The sequence below is a fragment of the Hibiscus syriacus genome, unplaced genomic scaffold (genome assembly GCF_006381635.1).
Source record: "Hibiscus syriacus cultivar Baekdansim isolate YM2019G1 unplaced genomic scaffold, ASM638163v2 tig00110895_pilon, whole genome shotgun sequence".
In the NCBI taxonomy this organism is placed as follows: Eukaryota; Viridiplantae; Streptophyta; class Magnoliopsida; order Malvales; family Malvaceae; genus Hibiscus; species Hibiscus syriacus.
The window spans coordinates 4,354,568-4,374,962 of NW_024062903.1; the positions used below are offsets into that span (position 1 = coordinate 4,354,568).

A 20,395-nucleotide genomic window follows, 5' to 3' on the forward strand; every position below is an offset into this window, starting at 1 on the left:
ACTTGGTGTTTCTTTTATAGTAAAATTTAACTTATAACCTGAACTGTCCTTGATTTCTTAGATGTTCAAGTGCATATCAAAATAAAATGTTATATATTTTCCATTAAAAAATAAAATCAATAGGGTGTTTGAGCTAGTGGTATGATTCTCGCTTTGGGTGGGAGGACCCAAGTCCGATTCTCGGAACGCCCCTTATATTTTTGAAATTATATGACTGTAAAAGTCAACGAAGAGTTAAAAAAAGGTTATTCGTCTATGTTATAGGATCCATGTTGGAGGATTCACTCCCATTTGCTAGAGGCCTAGGGTAATAAAATTAGACTCTTTTTTTTATTTTCAGATAGTTCATATAGATATCAGAGAAAAAATTAGATAATTGGATTAGATACGAATCGTTAAATTTATTTTTAAATTATCTAAAAATTCAATAAAATTAAATTTTTAAAATTTAAATAAATTTAGTCCAATAAATAAATAATCCAAGAGACATATCCAACCAATCACCCTAACCTAAAATGCCTTAGCCGTCCAGATTTTAGTTTCCAAAACTGCAATGCACCCCCACTAACATATTTATACGTACAATATAGTCAACGGTTTAGTTTTCAAACTCAATAAAATAAATAAATTTAGTCGTGTATTATGTCATTAATCACCGTAGATGATCACGCCAGTATCATATAATATCGCTTTAATATTATAAAATATTACGTTAATACCGTAAGTCAATGACAAATTCATTGGTCAATAAACCATATTAAATATTTTTTTTAATTTAAGACCACATTAAAAATAAAATAATCCGAAACTACCTTAATCTTTGAAAAATGTAAAAACTCAAATACCCTTTTTAAATAAAAAAAGAAGTACAAGGATATCTTCGGATTATTTGAGTTTTATTACAAGCTTTTCAAATTTTGGGGGTATTTCAAAGCTAACGTGGCATAATCTCCTGCATCACTGGATTAACTCCCTCTAATTGTTTTTTATTTTTATTTTGTTGATTTTTCGGACACTTCAATCCTAATTTCTTCAGTTTCCCAAGAATAAATCATCAAATTCTCCGCCAAATGAAAGCAAAAGCATCGATCTAATCAATGGCTTCATCAACACCAAGGCTTGCGTTCCATATAGTGATGGTGGCTCTCCTCCTCTTGGCACTCTTTTACGTCGGCCGTCCGCTTTACTGGAAGATCTCCGCCACCGTCCACGACATCCGCCACAACAAACAAACCGTTCAAGAAGGCAAAATGAAACTAAAAACAGTTTTTGAATCCCCTTCTTTCTCTATCCTTTCGTTGGCTTTTTAAAATTCTGATCTGTAAAATAGCATTTTTTTTTATTTAAATTTCTTATTTTTGTTTTGAAGAACGATTGAGTTCATGCATTTGATTACTGTTTAAGAAGGCAAAATTAAGTTCTATAATCCCCTTCTTTCTCCAACGCTTTCTTCCGTATCTGATTTCATGATTCTTTCTATATATTTCTGATCTGCGAGAAAACCCATTTTTTCTTTAAAAATATTCATTTTGTTTTAAATAATGATTTAATCCCTGCATTAGATCACTGATATTGTTATTTCTATTTTTTTCAGGTATTTCACAGATTGTGCTGGAGGCTCAGAAATCTGTGGGGTGGTATAGTGATGAATCTGACTCTGGAGTCCATGGGAATCGTGGTAAGCAAGCTTCAAGGAGATTGAAATTTAGTGTTTTGTGATGGGATTTTCCCTTTTGATTCCTTGTTTTCTTTCTCATGGACTTCATCTGATAATTTTTAATAACTTTAGTTTGATTTAGTTCATGTTGTTAGGAATTTCTGTTTTAGATTGATATTTTAGAGGAAAGTGCAAGAGTTGTGATGTTGGATTATTACAGTTTTGCTTTCGATACATGGGAATTATCTTACATTTTGTGAATTAAACACACCTTAATTAATATTAACTTTGATTGCGAGAAGGAAATGCAACTAATCTTCGAGTACAATTCTCATATTTGAGAATCATGCTTTTATATTAGATGAATTAAAAACTTAAAAAAGATTAATAAGATTCTTTTGGACCACCATTAGAATGTCCTGATTTTAGAGGGCATAATGATAAAAGTATCTGCTAATGTTTGTATAAAAATGGTCACTTTGTTCAATATATATATATACTGAGTATTTTATCTCTAGTGATTCAATTTTTTATCAAATAGATTCTAAAAACCATTAATCGACTAACGATTAATCTATATTTGATGTATATATCACATCGTAAAAAATAATAATATAGCATACGTTATGTCAACAGTTAAATAAATATAAAAATATCACATTAATAATATGAATTGATCATTATTAGTTAATTTATAATTTTATACAGCAGAGCTTGTTTTGAACAAAAATTAAAACCTTAAAAGATAAAATGTTTCAAAAAAGAAAAAAAAAAAGTGAACTACAAAATTCTAAAGCTCAAATTTAACATTGTTAAGAAATCCTTTGAAGTACTTAATGTTGACAACGGGAATTCCACATGGTTGCATTATCTTTATAACTTCTCTTACACACGTTGCATTTTTTCATTACTTCTCTATTACATGTAGTTTTGTTAGTTTGTAACGTTTCTTCACCTTAACAAAAGAACCTTTCATATGTTGAAGAATTATTAAGGAGAAACTATTACATTTTGTAATACCCCTGTTGGGTTCGATAATCTTACACATATCGAATCCTGACGTTTGTGAATAGAAAAAATTACGTTAGGAGGTAAAACAAAAAACAAAACATAATTAAGACATATAAATTATTTGATTTAGTCCATCCGAACCCCTCAAACAGTTACGTTGCTGCAATTTGATGTTCTGGGTAACAATGTTACCCAGATGCTTTCATCTTCATCGGCTTCCAAATCTTCCAGCAGTTCCGATACTCCAAGCTTGAGGTCAATCTTGCCGGCAGCGCCCCGGAATATGAATGAAGGTCCCCGCAAATCCCCTGAACTTTGGGCTGATTTTGGACTGATCGATCAAGTTTACATACACATTAAACTTAACATATGTGTCTCCTTTCACTTCAATTCCATGCACAAATATGACCTTTTCCTCCTTTCTCCCTCTTCCTCCAATGGTTTCTAACCTTTACCGTCAAGCTACCGTCTAGAGCTCGACCGTGGTGCTTAACATTTCTAATTTGTTCTTCTCTTTTGTTTTCAACATTTGACGAGCTAGTTTTGGTGGAATGCAAGGGTTGGGACGCTTATTCAACCATGGACGGGGGACCTGTTCATAAGAATAACCCAGTTTGATTGTATCCAGAACATCACCAACTTTAACCCTCACGAGCTTCAAATTCTCATCATATAAAAATAAGAAAGACTCTAGCCAATCTGGATCAGTGATGTCCAATCGATGTTTATTATCTTCCCTCCAAACTTCCCAAAGCCGATCTATGTTAGAATGGTGCGCGAAGAAAATAGGGTCCCTTACAGCTAGGTGTTCGCGGTCGGTTTGGATCGGTTTTTGGTTAAAAATTCATCCGATCCGAAAGTATAAATGTTTGTGGTTTGGATCGGTTTGAATGTTTCTAAAAAAAATCCAATTCGATATGATCCAATTAAGTGCAGCTTGATTCGGTTTGGATTTTAATTTTTCAAAATAATTCAAAGCAACCACACTGCCAGCACATTTTTTTTGAATCCAAGCTTTAAAAGTAGATAGCGTAGCTTGTATAAGCTCTGTTCTCTGAGAAGCTGATAGTACATATAAGCATAACTCATGAATGAGGTGAAACTCACTGCAGAAAACAAATACCACATTCAGCAAGATGAATTGCACAAAAACACACAAAATGTTCGGAAGAATAAAATTACCATTGGCAAGATCTTACATTGCTTGATAAAGAGTAGCAAGGAGAATACAAGAATTAACAATAGAATGCTAAGTAGAGACCTTCAACTCTCTTTTTTACTTCTCTTCTTTTTTTAACCAATAATAAATTCCATTCATTAGATTACAGTTCATTTAACAGTTTTTTTTTTACATGTAATTAATAAATTATCAGGATATACATAGCTTAAAGGGGAAGGATAAACTTGATATTTAGGAAGCCCTTCGTTGTTTTAGCACTGTTCTTTTTTAGACCAGTTCTTCAATTACAGTTTGAACTAATTTCAATAAATGGTACCAAGTTATGTCCAAGCTGTTAGTTCATAATGCCAAAACATGTCACATCCTCAAATCTCAAATGGCACATATCCAAGGGAAGAAAGATGTGCAAGAAATTTAATCAGAAATATCTTTTAGAAAAAACTTATTTACATTTGATTCAGAAAACATTGTTCGAAGAAATAGAAGCAAACTTAACAGAGTTCCATTCAGGCCTAGAACTGCTCTGAGTAAAAGTAAACCAGCATATTGTTCAAATTCTAAACCCCAAATACACTACTAAAAGTTGTGCAATTGCTCAAATTCAAAGCATTCCAGAACAAAAAGTCTATAACCCAATACTTCATCCTAATCCTAGTTTTTTTTTCAGTTTGGTGTTCCTTTGATAATGTACCGAACAAAAAGCAATGTGATTCTGCTGGGCCTGAATGAAAAAGTGGACATTGCCTTGCAGCTGTTCCACCGTCAACCATTTCAATGATGTAGTTTAGTTTGGTATAGTATTATTATATTAAATCTAATGGGTTTATTATTGATCTTTAAGTGTGTTATAGACTTGGTTACTAATTACACTACTTCATTATGGAATTAACACTGAAATGGAATGGAACCTCTCTCCCAAGCAAATTGCTATCTAGTTGTCCCTCCTTTCCTCTTGTTGTGTGGATTATTTTTATGATGGGTTGAACAGAAACAGAGGTCTATATTTATTACTTTGTAACATAGTACATGTGTAGACTAGATAAAAATGTTGGAAACAGAGACAAAAATGGCCTATAGAGGAGGTGAATTTTATGCATTGCGCATTGCATTTCCAGGCGGCTATAAAAGAAAGATCAACATTAATCATCACTTATTAGCTAGCACAAATTTGGGCATAGCCGAATCAGGTAGGGGGTTTCAACATTCAATACACTAATATAATTTTCAAAATCATCACTTACAATATTACTATGTTAATGTTGGCTTAATCAGTTAATCCACAACTCAACATTACTATTCAGGCAGAGGCTACATTTCCACCTTAAATCCTAAGGTACGCTTAAAAGATACTTGACCTTGACCATGGTGTTCCAGAACGGAAGAGGTAAAGATTACATGTCCAACATGGGGATCAATAAAAAAACCATAAATCCTCAACGTCTGCTGCCAGAAAAAAATATTGCAGGAGCATGCAGAAAAACAGATTTTATAAATTTAGAGCAAAATCCCATGAGTGAATGAAATACTAACATGGATCTGGAAATTTCCTGCTGCCATTCGTTCAATTATGAAGATGACAGTGTAGGCTTTCATATGGTTTTTCATGCTTATCTCAAAACAAATAAACAAATAGAACCCCAAAAATCAGAGCAAGCTTTAGGGTAAGAAACAAAGAAATAATACCTTGCACGATTTCCCTTCGAGATAAGAACAGTAAGCAGGTAGGCGTACTATCTTCTAAGAAGCATTTCGTCTGAAGGATTATGCCAGAAACCCCAGATGAAAAAAAAGTGTCTTGAGCTATTCTCCTCTCATTTCTCAAGAAAATTTGGGTTGTGAGTGAGGAGCTGTGCTCGAGGAGGATGAGAAGAGACGGAGTAAATTGGGAAATATGGGCTAGGTTTCAGTTTTTGGTCAGGAATTTGAAACGGTGTCGTTCTACAGGGATAGCAACTATCGGTTTGGTTTGATTTGAATATGTTCCGGATTTTTAAATCAAAACCGAACCGATCGTTTTTTAGAAAAAAAACTAAACATACTAAATCAGTTTCAAGTTTTTTCGGTTATCGGTTTTTTGAATCGATTTTCGATTATTTTTTTGATCGGATTGAATTTGAACACCCTTACTTGCAGCAGAGTAAAACACACCCATATCTTCCCTTCCAGGGTTTAAGCTGCTCCCCACCCATGTGTGCAAAGCTTCGTGAGGGGCCATCTCTATTGTGCCTAGTCCCTCACAGTAACCTTCTTTTCCAGCTTTATATTTGTACCCCATGAACAGTTCAGTCTTTCTTGCACCAGATACCATCAAGTTATACATAAACGAGAGATTTATATCTAATTGATCTTCACGACTTAGGTTAGTACAACATCAAAATCTCTCCATTGTCCAAAACAACCATTGGTTCATAGAAATCCCAGCTGCCTTGCTTTGGATACAAATTCTCAACAACAAACTGTTTGGTTCATGTCTCCTTCACACCATACTCCTTCATAACCCAAATATCGAACCGTTTCGAATTCGTGAAGTAAATAATAAACAGATACCCTTATAGAACACCAAGCCATAAATAATTTGTTAACTTCAATGATCGGGTGGCGGGAGTATCCCAAACCTCTCAGAATTGAAGTCGAAAGTATGAATGAGTTCACTGCCATTAGAAGTACAAGGAAACCAATGAAGAGCATCATTCAAGAAAGCATTGAATAGCAAAGCAACAGTATCAATTGGTGCATTTCCAATGCTCCTCCATGAACCAGTTCCAATGGTGTAAATCTCAGCGGTTACATATCGATTATTCGATTCAACTACCGGATAATAGCTCTGCAAAACTTTGTATTGATCCATCATAGTTGAATAACCAAGCCCCCAAAAGCTGCCTCTTTGTCTATCCTTATAAGGTGGTTGAATTGTGTTGAATTCGCCCAAAATTGGGTTACAAACATAGAAGTTATAATCTTTCTCAGATCCAACTAAACAAAGTAAACTAATGCAAGCATTCATATAAATTTTTTTGAATGAAACTCATGTGCCTCATTAGAAACCCTTCTAAACCTAGTAAGGGGAAAAGAGTGCTCAAATTATATTAATCAAAGATCAATGACATCGTTTTTAACATTCTGAGCAATGATGTCGAGACAAACCGACTCAAAAAATAAAGAACCACCCGAATTTAAAGCGTAGCTGGCTAATGCGAGAGGTACCTGATTACATTCTCTAGGAGTATACAAAATTCAAAAACGAGGATGCTCCTGAAAAATAGTACGAGCCTCTTGAACATACACCCTGAGGATGGAAATATCTGTAGAAGTTCGTGTAATATTATGGACGAGCATCAAGGAATCAGTTTCAAATTGAACATTAGACCATCTTATATCACAAGCCATTCTAAGACCAGCAAGTAAAACATATAGTACCACAAAACCCGCCTCAAAATATCCAACAAAATACTGGGCCAAACTACCACAAACCTGTCCACACTTATCACGAGCAACAACTCCAATTGCAGACAATCGGCACTCCGCAACAAAGGCACCATCAACATTCACTTTGATAACCACCTCCAAAGGTGGAGTCCATCGTATAGCAGAATTTGCATACCGCTGTTTATTCATCCCCACACTAATAGACCTTAAATAGTTCTGATGTAGTATCTTTGCATTAGTCACCTAGAGCCACGTCAGTTGCAACCTGTCAGAATGAACAAAGGAGTTTTGATTATTCCAGACATTCCACAGAATTATCAAAAAACCAGCAAAATCATCAATTCCTAGAATGGAGAATACTTCCTCCATCCATAATAAAGAATTATCCATAGTACTCAAAAATATAGAAGGAGGCAAATCTGCCAGACATAAAGCCTCCAAAGTTACAGGACAGTCCCTCTTGGCATTTAAAATCGTCTCCTCCCCATTAGAACACATAGGACAAATTCTATCACCAAAACCAGCACTTTTAAGCCAACTACCTACGGGTAATGCATTCCGGGAAACCCACCAAGCAAACACACGTATCTTAGGAAGAATTTTCAATTTAACCATAACTGACCACAGTTTAGACTTCCTCTCATTATCATGATGTCATTTCTGTAACCGCCAATAACCAGATTTAATCGAGTAGATACCCAAATCATGGTTAGCCCAAACAATAACATCTTCGGTACAAGGTGCAATAGGAACTGAAAGAATCTGCATAGCATCTTCCTTAGAAAACAACCTATAAATGAAAGATTCATTCCAAACATTAGAAACATCAATCATAAGATCATAACAATAAAGAAGATTAAGATCAGAGTCAGAATAACTCCCTGTGAGAGAAACAACTTTTGAACAACCCCAGATATCATGATGAACCCGTTTATTACTTCGTATACCAATACGCCAAAAAAGACCCCCACGCATCTCTTGCAATATATGGTATAAACCTTTCCAAGCATATGAACTTCTATCATTTAGAGTAGCATGCAACAGATCATCGTGGGGGATATATTTAGCACGAAATACTCGAGCCACCAAACTCTCTGGATCTTTAATAAAACGCCATAATTGTTTGCCTAATAAAGTCAAATTGAAACTATGCAAGTCCCGAAATCCCATCCCACCTCTTTTTTGGGTTTGCACATTGTTTTCCAAGCAACCATTGGCCAACCACGCCTATTAGTATCACCTGACCACCAGTAGCACCTCATATTACTCACCAGATCTTGAACTAAAGAATCAGGAAGTCGATAGCAATACATAATATATTGTGGAAGAGCTTGGGCTACAGCTTTAAGAAATACCTCACGACCTCCAAATAAAAGTAGATGTTTCGTCCACCCGTCAATTCTCTTTGAAACTTTTTCTTTCAAATATCCAAATGTATGTCTTATTCTTTCCAATGTGAAGAGGCATACCAAGGTAGTGTCCCAAATCAGACACTTTGTCAATACCCAAGATACTCGAAATCTGATCACGACATTCTTGTCTTGTACTTGGACTAAAATATAATGCCGATTTCTTAAGATTCACCTTTTGACCAGAAGCAACTTCATAAAAAAGGGAAAATATAATCATTTTTGATGCTATTTCGATTCTCCATCAAAGTATGGCACTCGCAAAGCAAGGTGCAGGGTTGGCCTTGGACTAAGGCAGGAGGAACGCCCGCCCAGGGCCCATAATATTTTCATAGTGCCTATTAATTTAGAACTACAAGATTTTGCATAACTAGGGGCTCATTTCTTTTATTTCGTCTCATACCAAAAAAATAAAGAACATAAATAGGGGCTCATTTCTTTTATTTTGCCCCGGGCCAAAAAATACCTAGAGTCGGCCCTGACAAGGTGTAGTAATGGTGAACACATTTGGATCAACTGTTATTCAATGGCAACCTGCTGCAATGGGTTGGATCTGTCTCAACACAAATGACATATTATTTCATTATACAATTTTAATTATATCAACCAAAAACAATTTTATTGAAAAGAGAATTCAACTATAATAAACTATCGATAAATCAATAAAAAAATATATATGTGTGTCGGAACCGTCTTTCGGTTGGGCCCCGGAATTGGGCTTCGACTTGAAAAATGGATTGGAGTCGCCACCGATTATTTATTTAAAAATAAATAGGTTAATCGGATACCTTATATCTTACCTAATCTGCGTCTTACCAAAGATATGTCGGATTCGGGAGTCGGTTACAGCTAAGGAAGGATTAGCACCCTTGAACTGCCCTTTCGGTACTATGTAATTTCCAGTTGTATTTAATTAAGAAAATTGTAATTTTAAATTGAAGGGTAAAATATCGATCCGAATTTCTTACCGTAAGTTGATTTGAAAGTTGTACCCTTTTAAAAGTGAATGCGTTAGAGTGAAGAAAACAAATAATATAAAGAAAATAAAATAAAGGGGAAAAAGAGTAAAACAAGATAAAAAAAGCAAATACAATATATACATAAATAAACAAATAAATATGAGTGCATAAATCAAAGATAAAAAAAACTAAATAAATAATTAAATAAATAAATAAATAGATAAGATAAGATAAAGAAGAAAGGTAAAGAAATAATATTTACATATCGCACTACTAGAAAAGGAACATGTGCGTATACATCAAAGTACTATCAAAACATATAAATTATATACACATATGCATAATAAATATAAGAAAAAGTAAACCTACCCCCATCACTTCAATATTTAAAAAATGAAACCTACCCCCCATCATCCCACCGAAAATTTAGGGGAACTTTAGTTGAAAACAAACAGAAAAAAAAGCCCCATATCATATAATACTTAATAATTAAAAATGAAAAAAGAAAATATATATATGCATATAATTAAATATGAAGGAAACCAAATAAAAATAAAAGAAAATATATAGATACGTTAATAGTAATAAAGGGGAGGAGAGAAAAAGGAAAGAAAAAGGAAAGAAAGAAAAATTACATACGTAAAGAACAATGATAATGATATTAGTTAAATATATACATTTATATATATACATAATGACTTATAAAAATAATAAAGATAATCAAGTGGCAAGCAAAAAGTACACGGTAATAAAATATTAAAAGTATATATAGTTAATAATAAAATATGGTAGTAACATAGAATATAAACATATGTGTATTAACATACCGAATGGAATTGAAGAAAATCAATAAAAAAATACATATAAATGCTAATAATTAATGTTTAAATTAAGAAATAAAAAAAATAATAATAATAAAGTATGTGGGGGACCGAATTGAATGAAAACAGAAGTGGGGATCGATTTTAAGAGAAATTAGGGGTTATAATGGAAGGATTAAATAAAGGAGGACCAAAACCGTGGTTTACCCTATTTTAAACCAAAAAACGTTTAATATCTTCTTTCCTTCCTTGTTTCAGTTCGAGAGCCCCCCCATTTCTGATTTCTCTCAAGTGTTCTTGAGTCTCAAGAACAAAGGTCGTGGGTCTCAACAAACCCAGAAAACGGCCGCCCCTTGCCGCCTCGCCGGCCATCGTTGAGCGGCGCCGGCCGTCGTTCATCGGTGGCAAACCTTAAAAAAAATTGATTTTTCCGAAGGTCTTTCTTCTCCCCTCTTCGAATATCAAAACTGTTTTTTCAAAAAATTAGGCCTCGGGGGTAGATCTAAAAGAAAGATCCCGACTTTTCCCCCCTTGGATCCTCGGCCAAATCTCCTCTTATGAGGTTTTTTTTTAAGAGAAAATCGCCTCAGTGACCAAAAATGCCTTATAATATACGATTTTAATCAACTTTTTTTGGATTTGCCAAAATGACCAACAAAATCGCAATGCGAAACAAAAATCGCAACGCGATTTAGAAAATCGCAATGTTGAAAAGAAAATCGCAACGGTCAAAAGAAAATCGCAACGCGATCTTCCAAGAATCGCAATGCGATTCAAAGAATCGCAACGCGATTGAGAAAATCGCAACGCGATTCCAGGAATCGCAATGCGATTGAGAAAATCGCAACGCGATTCCAGGAATCGCAATGCGATTGAGAAAATCGCAACGCGATTCCAAGAATCGCAAAACGGCAAAAGAAAATCTCAAAAGCAGTAGAGATGTTCGTATTGCATTTGTTTCTTAAGAATTTTCTCTAAAAAGATAGTATCCGCGCGGACGTGTCGAAGACACGTATTACCACGACCACGACCACGACCACGACCACGACCACGACCCGAGACGAGACGGCGGCGGCGGCAGAGCGCGAGAGTCCCCCTTGTTCTCTTTCACTCAACAAGGAAATGAGAAATTCAAACCTTAAATACACTTCCCAATAGTGTTTCCAATACTATGTGGGATTGAACATTACCAACAATCTTCACATGTCAACCTATTTTGCTAAGAGCTTGAGTGTGACTATAAGAGAGATTAGTTCATTTGGTATGCCAAAATTGTTTTGTTTAGTGAAAAAGGGTGGGTTGCCGTATACAAATATAATTTCTACCCGGTTATGCATACATGTGGATTTATACACAACAATTCTACATTCAAGACTCTCCTCATAGCTGATCAATTTCTTGTAGATTTTTTGTTGCTTTGTGATATTGGAGATAAAGTTACAAGTTATGATTTTAAATTCTCTACTGGATGGAACTGGAAGCATAGTTCAAGTTTATTACAAGGTCCAAAGTTCCACCAAAGGTTGCAGGGACATCATTTCACGACAAATAAAGCAATTTACTTGGCTTATGGTTTATTAGTTACACTTCTTCAAATGAACTAATCTCCAACAATTTTAGTGAATGGCACAGTCAAATTAAGCACACAAAATAGGTTGACATGTGAAGGTTGTTGGTAATGTTCAATCCCACATAGTATTGGAAACACTATTGGGAAGTGTATTTAAGGCTTGGATTTCTCATTTCCTTGTTGAGTGAAAGAGAACAAGGGGGACTCTCGCGCGCCGCCGCCGCCGCCGTCTCGTCTCGGGTCGTGGTCGTGGTCGTGGTCGTGGTCGTGGTCGTGGTCGTGGTCGTGGTCGTGGTAATACGTGTCTTCGACACGTCCGCGCGGATACTATCTTTTTAGAGAAAATTTTTAAGAAACAAATGCAATACGAACAACTCTACTGCTTTTGAGATTTTCTTTTGCCGTTTTGCGATTCTTGGAATCGCATTGCGATTTTCTCAATCGCGTTGCGATTCTTGGAATCGCGTTGCGATTTTCTCAATCGCGTTGCGATTTTCTCAATCGCGTTGCGATTATTGGAATCGCGTTGCGATTTTCTCGATCGCGTTGCGATTCTTCGAAGATCGCATTGCGATTCTTTGGATCGCATTGCGATTCTTGGAAGATCGCGTTGCGATTTTCTTTCGACCATTGCGATTTTCTTTTCAACGTTGCGATTTTCTAAATCGCGTTGCGATTTTGATATCGCGTTGCGATTTTGTTGGTCATTTTGGCAAATCCAAAAAAAGTTGATTAAAATCGTATATTATAAGACATTTTTGGTTACTGAGGCGATTTTCTCTTTTTTTAAAAACGAATGGAAAAGCACAGTGAGAAACAACGAAGGCCGAAGCCGATTACACCCAACAACCGAAATGAAACGAGGTAAAAATACCTTTTATTGATGCTCCTCTACGATTTACAAATGCTTTTTTTTTGTGTACACCCCTCCTTTTTTCTCAAACTGATTACAATAGCTTCGAATACTTCTATATTTCTCTGGTATTTCCGTAGGATTTTCGTATCCCTATACAGTATGGATTACATTATATTTATAGTGTTAAAAGAAAATATATTTTTAGACTCCTAATCTCACTAGAAGTCTAATGAGTGTTGTTTATTGTTTGTTGATGACCGAGATCCTTGAGCCGGAAGACGCGGGCTATTGTGGGTGAGAAACGTACGGCTGTGGGAATTTCGAATGGGTGGAAACGGCGCTGCCAGGAGGTGTGTAGCTAGGGTTCTGGAAACTTGTGGGCTGCTCACGTACGTTGGGTCACGTGGGACTTGGGTATGGTGTGCTGGACCACATGTGATTTTAGGCCTGTAAAATATAAAAATAAATGAATAATAATATATGTTTATTACGCATAAATGGATGAAAATAGAGGGTGTCTACAGCTGCCCCTCTTTGCTTATTATCGTGTAACGAAAATGGAGCAAAGATTAATAGACACAAGTTTCATCCATATCGAAGGTCCCCTGTTGTAGAGATGAAAACCGATGTTGAAGTTGGCTTGTCGATCACGAAACGACTCTCTCATCGTGAAGTTGGGTCAAAACTGGAAAATTTTGAGCACGAAATCCTTCGTCGTGAAGTTGAAACCGAGCTCAAAGTTTTTTGACAAGTGGCCTCTGAATCGTCTTCTGGCTCAAGGTACTTCGTCGTGAAGCTGAAACTTAACTTGAAGACTTTGGTGTTGTGGTGTTACAGATGACTCATTCGTCGTGAGGTTGGGTTCATCTGTTAGGGCATGATACCCTTCGTTGTGAAGTTGTGTATGGCCCCTTCGTCTTGAAGTTGAGCCTGGGAACTGGATATCCTTCATCGTGAAGTTGAAATCCAAGTGAGTAGTATTGTTCCGAGTCCAATATCCTCCACCGTGGAGTTGAAATTGGTTCTGGAACTGGGAAATTGTTTGTTGACAACCAGCCGTCCCTTCGTCGTGAAGTTGAACTTGCGTTGTCTGGAGTCCAATATCCTTCGTTGTGAAGTTGAAATTGGCTCTGAAATGGAGAAATGTTTGGTGACAACCAGCGCTCCCTTCGTCGTGAAGTTGAACTTGCGTTGTCTGGAGTCCAATATCCTTCGTCGTGAAGTTGAAATTGGCTCTGAAATTGAGAAGTTGTTTATTGACAACCAGCGGTCCCTTCGTCGTGAAGTTGAACTTGCGTTGTCTGGAGTCCAATATCCTTCGTTGTGAAGTTGAAATTGGCTCTGAAATGGAGAAATGTTTGGTGACAACCAGCGGTCCCTTCGTCGTGAAGTTGAACTTGCGTTGTCGGGGGTCCAATATCCTTCGTTGTGAAGTTGAAATTGGCTCTGAAATTGAGGAATGTTTGTTGACAACCAGCGGTCCCTTCGTCGTGAAGTTGAACTTGCGTTGTCTGGAGTCCAATATCCTTCGTTGTGAAGTTGAAATCGGCTCTGAAATTGAGAAATGTTTGTTGACAATCAGCGGTCCCTTCGTCGTGAAGTTGAACTTGCGTTGTCTGGAGTCCAATATCCTTCGTTGTGAAGTTGAAATTGGCTCTGGGTAAAACCTGCAAAGATATGCATATATGTGATGTTATGGATGTCATGGTCTTAGGTATGCCTAAAATGCATATGCAACATATGTTATTCTGAGCTCTGGAGAGTTCTCCGGTGGCCTGTCGTTGTTGACTCTTGAGCTTGAAGTTCCGATTTCTGATCTTGAATTCTTCAAATGTTTGATGATTTTTTTTTTAAAGATGCTCCTCAACCATCTCAAGCATGTGCGTGGGCCTTGATCAGCTTCTGGGTACCTATACTTTTCAATGAATCTTTGTACAGTAATATGCGATTATCTTTCATAAAAATAAATAAACCATTATGTTTAAATCTAATTCAAGATGCTCAAAAGGAATTGGAGGAAAGATGGTCTTTATTCATAAGGGAGGAGAAGAAAAAATAATACATGGCAAACATTCTAGAAAACGAATACACAATGATGTGTAAATGAATGTCTTAGATCTCGATAACGTGGGCACTTCTGAGTTGAGAAACCGTTTGGTGACTTTGAATGCAGCCTTTGCCAAAGGATCTTTGAAAAAGCGACAACGTTTGGGAGGGTGCAACATTTCTCCGATTTGTTGAGTTCGTAGAAGATTCATGTGCCGGGATGTTTCCACCGTTAATATCCAAATCGCCCTTTTCGGGTTTTCAACTTGGACCCATCCTTGGTTGCAAGACGCCCTTTGCGGGTTTTCATCTTGAACCCACCTTATTTTCTCTTCTTTTTTCTCTTTTTTCTTTTTCAATTTAGGGTGCCCTTTCGGGTTTTCACCCTAAACGTTCTTTTTTTTTTTTTTTTCAACTTTGGACGCCCTCTCGGGTTTTCATCCTAAGCGAAGTATTTCTTGACTGCGTCCGAGTTAATGGGATGTGGCAGCTCAGGTCCGTCCATTTCAGCCAGGATAAGGGCTCCTCCGGAGAAAGCCTTTTTCACGACATAAGGTCCTTCCCAATTTGGCGTCCACTTTCCTCGGAAATCTTTCTGGACTGGCCAAATTCTTTTTAGCACTAGATCCCCTTCACGGAATATTCTCGGGCGCACCTTTTTGTCATGTGCTCGGATCATTCGTTTCTGATAGATTTGACCATGATGAATGGCTTTCAGTCTTTTTTTCATCTATCAGATTAAGCTGATCATATCTGGATTGTGCCCACTCTGCATCATCCAGTTTGACTTCTGACAAGACCCTGAGGGACGGAATCTCGACTTCAATGGGTAGCACTACTTCCATTCCATAGGCTAGTGAGAATGGAGTTGCCCCAGTCGAAGTTCGTACCGAGGTTCGATAAGTGAACAAAGCAAAAGGCAACTTCTCATGCCAGTCTTTGTAAGTTTCAGTTGTTTTTTCCACTATCTTCTTAATATTTTTGTTTGCTGCTTCTACTGCTCCATTCATCTTTGGTCTGTAAGCAGTGAAATTGTGATGTTTTATGTTGAACTGTTCGCAAGCAGCACTCATCATCTTGTTGTTCAAGTTTGTTGCGTTATCGGTGATAATCCTTTCGGGTAGACCATACCGACATATAATTTCTTTCTTCAGAAACTTGCAAATAGTGGATTGAGTGACACTGGCGTATGATGCAGCCTCTACCCATTTCGTGAAATAATCAATTGCTACGAGAATGAAACGGTGACCATTCGAAGCCTTCGGATGGATTTGCCCGATAACGTCCATGCCCCACACAGAGAAAGGCCATGGTGACGTCATTACATGAAGCGGATGGGGTGGAACATTTATCTGGTCTCCATAAATCTGACATTTATGACATCTCCTAGCATAGTTGATGCAATCACTTTCCAGTGTGGACCAAAAATATCCGCATCTCATTATTTGTCTTGACATCATATGCCCATTTGCATGTGCTCCACAAACCCCATCATGTACTTCTTCCACTATCATTTTTGCCTCTTCAGCATCGACGCACCTTAACAGAACTTGGGTTCTCTTCTCGATTTCAGTGGTTTTTTCTGGATAACTCCGATGCTTGATATACTGCAGAATGTCGTAGTACCAAGGCTTAGTGTCTTTCACTTCTTCAATTTGGTAACAATGAGCTGGGTACTCATACGACTGCATGTTAATTGGCATCATTTCAGACTCCCCGCCAGCCTTGAATGTTGCTACCAAGGTAGCTAGAGCGTCAGCCATTTGATTTTCTTCTCTAGGCACGTAGTGGAAGGTGACTTCGTCGAACTCTTCGAGCAGATCCAACACTAGTTTTCGGTACTCCAACAGTTTTATATCCTTGGTTTCCCACTCTCCTCGGAGCTGATAGACTACTAAGGCTGAGTCTCCATACACCCGCAAAGTCTTTATATTTTGCCCCAGTGCAGCCCGAATTCCCAAGACACAGGCTTCATATTCTGCCATGTTATTGGTACAATCAAATTTCAGTCTGCTGGTAAATGGGTAGTGACTCCCTTCTGGGGAGACTAGAATTGCCCCGATGCCATGTCCTAGTGCATTGATGCCCATCGAAGTGCATTCTCCAGGAACCGTCCGTTGAAATGCTTGCTTCCTCTAAAGATATGGCCATTAAGTCCCGTCTGGGAAATCAAAGTCCAGCGGCTCATAGCTCTCATCAGTTCTGCTTATTTACCGCTTTTTGGCTTACGTATTCGATGTCAAATTCAGACAAAAGCATCTGCCATCGGGCTAGCCTTCCGGATAGAGCAGGTACACCCATCTGTATTTTAGAGGGTCTAACTTGGAAATCAGCCAAGTGGTGTGATACAACATGTATTGTCGAACCTTTTTGTAGCCCATACCAGGGCACAACAGACCTTCTCAATAGGAGGATATCGGACCTCGCAATCGGTGAATTCTTGCTTAAGTAGTAGATGGCTCTTTCCTTCCCAGACTCGTCATGTTGACCCAGGACACACCCATGGAGCTTTCGAGTATGGAGAGATACAGGAACAGAGGTTTCCTGGGATAGGGGACATCAGTATAGGAGCGTGGGACAGGTACTCTTTTACCTTCTCAAATGCAATTTGACAGTTTTCATCCCCATGTTCCAGGGCTATTCTTTCGGAGGAGACGAAAGATGGGGTCACATTTGTCGGTTAACTGAGAGATAAACCGAGCTATGTAGTTTAGTCTGCCCAGAAAACCTCGGACTTCTTTTTGTTCGTGGAGGAGGTAGACTCTGGATGGCCTTAACCTTATCCGGATCAACCTCAATGCCTTTCTGCTGACTATAAAGCCTATAGTTTCCCGGATGTCACCCGAAGGTACACTTGCTAGGGTTCAGTCGTAACCGGAATTCCTCAATCTTTGGAAGAGCTTTCTCAGATTCTTGACATGTTCATTCTCGGTCTGTACCTTGACGATCATGTCGTCGACATAAACCTCGATCTCTTGGTGCATCATGTCGTGGAACAAGGTAACCATAGCTCTCTGATATGTTGCCCAGCATCTTAATCCGAAAGGCATCACTTTGTAACAGAAAGTTCCCCACATTGTGACGAAAGTTGTCTTCTCCATGTCTTCGGGATGCATCTTGATCTGATTGTACCCCGAAAATTCCATGAATGAAAAGTAGGCGTTCCCGGCCGTATTGTCCACCAAAGTGTCTATGTGTGGCAGAGGAAGTTGTCCTTGGGACTGGCCTTATTAAGGTCCCGGTAATCGACACACATGCGTACTTTCCGTCCTTTTTCGGCACAGGCACTATGTTGGCTACCCACTCAGGGTATTTGGCCACTTGGAGAAAACCGGCATCAAATTGCTTCTTGACTTCTTCTTGATCTTAAGGAGCATTTCTGGTCGCATTCTTCTCAGTTTTGCTACACTGGTTGAATTCTGGTTTGATTGGCAGTTTGTGAACTACCATATCTGTGTCTAGTCCCGGCATGTCTTGATACGACCAAGCAAACACATCTTCGTACTCCTGAAGTAAGGCTATCAGGTTTTTTCTTGCTTCAGTCGAATGAGTTGTACCGATTTTAACCTCTTTTCGATCTTCCTCAGTGCCCAAATTTAAGATTTCGATTGCCTCCTCATGTGGCAGTATTTGCTTTTCTTCTTTTTCTATCATTCTCAACAATTCGGTAGGCAAGTTGTACTCTTCTTCATTATCGCATTCTTCAAATTCCCCAAGACAAATGGTTGATTCAAAATCCACCTCCGGATCAGGGTCATTAGTGCCCACATTATCGTTATCTGGGAACCTGAAAGGAGGAAGATGTGTATGTGTGAGAGGATAATATCCCACACGGAATGGTCAAGAACTAACTTCGAGAGTAACTGGAAATGAAATACTGAAGGATATAGATAATGAATAAAAGAAAACTTTGTTTGCCATGGAAAAGAAAATGATCCTTATTAAACTTAAACAAAACATTTATTCACCCTCAAAAGATCACCTATTGCCCGGGTATAGGCAAATAGAGATAGTTCGAATATTACTCTGGAAGATTCTTGTAAACCACAGGTAGTTCTTCCACGACCAACTGCTAGGTACGAATCTATGCGGCAGAGGCATATCCTGGATCTATCTTCGTTGTCAACATCTTCTGTGGTCACGGCATTAACGTTCAGATCTTCCAGAGCCGTCGTAACTCGGACATGGTGGTCTCAAACACATAACCACCTGACTTGAATGTTCTGAAGAGCGGCGGGAATGTCATAGGCTTCCATTGGAGTTCGTTTCAGTCAATCTGGCTAACTTCTCTCCCGGTTCTTTTGAATTCCTTTCTCTTTTCATGATAACCGGGCTGAAAACCGAGCCCAAATTGGTCTAATTTTGGGATAGGACGGACAGGGTTGATCATCCTTGCAAATATTTCCCAAAAACCTCTCCCGGTTCTTGCACCTCGCCTAGGGTTTGCTTGATCTCCATCCTTGTGCATTTGGAGAGTCGAGGTTTTGGGATTCTTTTTCCTTCTGCCACGAATGTGGCATTCACAAACTCCAAGGAGCGGAACGAACATTCTACCGCTTCCTCGTCTACTTCGATGTATGGAGCCTCTGAGGTCACGCTTGCCACGATATCTTCCTCAGCGTTGATAATTACCAAGGCCCCGTCAATGACAAATTTAACTTTCTGGTGCAACGTGGGAGGGTACTGCACCTGCTTGATGAATCCCGGCCTTCCAAAAGACAGGTTAGGACGGATGATATCCATCACAAGGAATCAACATCATAGGTGGTTGATAATTACCAAGGCCCCGTCAATGACAAATTTAACTTTCTGGTGCAACGTGGAGGGTACTGCACCTGCTTGATGAATCCACGGCCTTCCCAAAAGACAGGTATAGGACGGCATGATATCCATCACAAGGAACTCAACATCATAGGTGGCTGGTCCGATGGTCAATGGTACCTCAATCTTTCCGATTACCTCTCTTTTGGTCCCATCAAATGCTCGGACCACATTCTGACAAGCTCTCATATGAGAGGTATCTATTGGTAGCCTCTTCAATGTAATCAAAGGCATCACGTTCAAGGCTAAACCATTATCGATTAAGACACTTGGTAAAGCGTGCCCCTTACAGTAGGTAGTAATGTGTAACGCCTTCGTTCGGCCTCTTCCTCCTGATGGAATCTCATCATCTGAAAACGAGATGAGATTATCAGCTTGAATATTTTCCAGTCGATCCATCTTGCTGACTGGTATGTCTTGTGGCACGAACGTTTGATTAAGGACATTCAACAACGCTTCTCGGTGTGCTTCCGAGCTTAAAAATAGTGCTAGCATTGAAGTACGTGTAGGTAAGTTGTGGAGCTGTTCTACAATGTTGTACTCGCTGTGCTTCAAGATCTTGAGGAACTCTTTAGCTTCTTCCTCCTTTATAGGTTCATTGACAACTAGCACATCTTCCTTGAACGGCTCCAGTGGTCT

General features: G+C 38.3%; 1 protein-coding gene and 1 pseudogene across 1 annotated transcript; one reads left to right on the plus strand and one right to left on the minus strand.

Moving 5' to 3' along the window:
* Nucleotides 1-1,022: 1,022 nt before the first annotated feature.
* Nucleotides 1,023-1,774, plus strand: LOC120145984. The gene is made up of 2 exons (XM_039159664.1): nucleotides 1,023-1,245; nucleotides 1,595-1,774. Exons 1-2 carry the CDS (start codon nucleotides 1,098-1,100, stop codon nucleotides 1,717-1,719), a joined length of 273 nt encoding a protein of 90 aa, XP_039015595.1. The 5' UTR covers nucleotides 1,023-1,097; the 3' UTR covers nucleotides 1,720-1,774.
* Nucleotides 1,775-2,794: 1,020 nt separating this feature from the next.
* LOC120146066 lies at nucleotides 2,795-6,696 on the minus strand (annotated as a pseudogene).
* Between the last annotated feature and the right edge of the window lie 13,699 nt (nucleotides 6,697-20,395).

Excerpts from the sequence above, each read along its gene's own strand:
- LOC120145984 (XM_039159664.1), top strand. The coding sequence starts at position 1,098 with ATGGCTTCATCAACACCAAGGCTTGCGTTCCATATAGTGATGGTGGCT. Across the intron at positions 1,246-1,594 it reads CAAACAAACCGTTCAAGAAG|GTATTTCACAGATTGTGCTG; the intron begins GCAAAATGAAAC and ends TATTTTTTTCAG.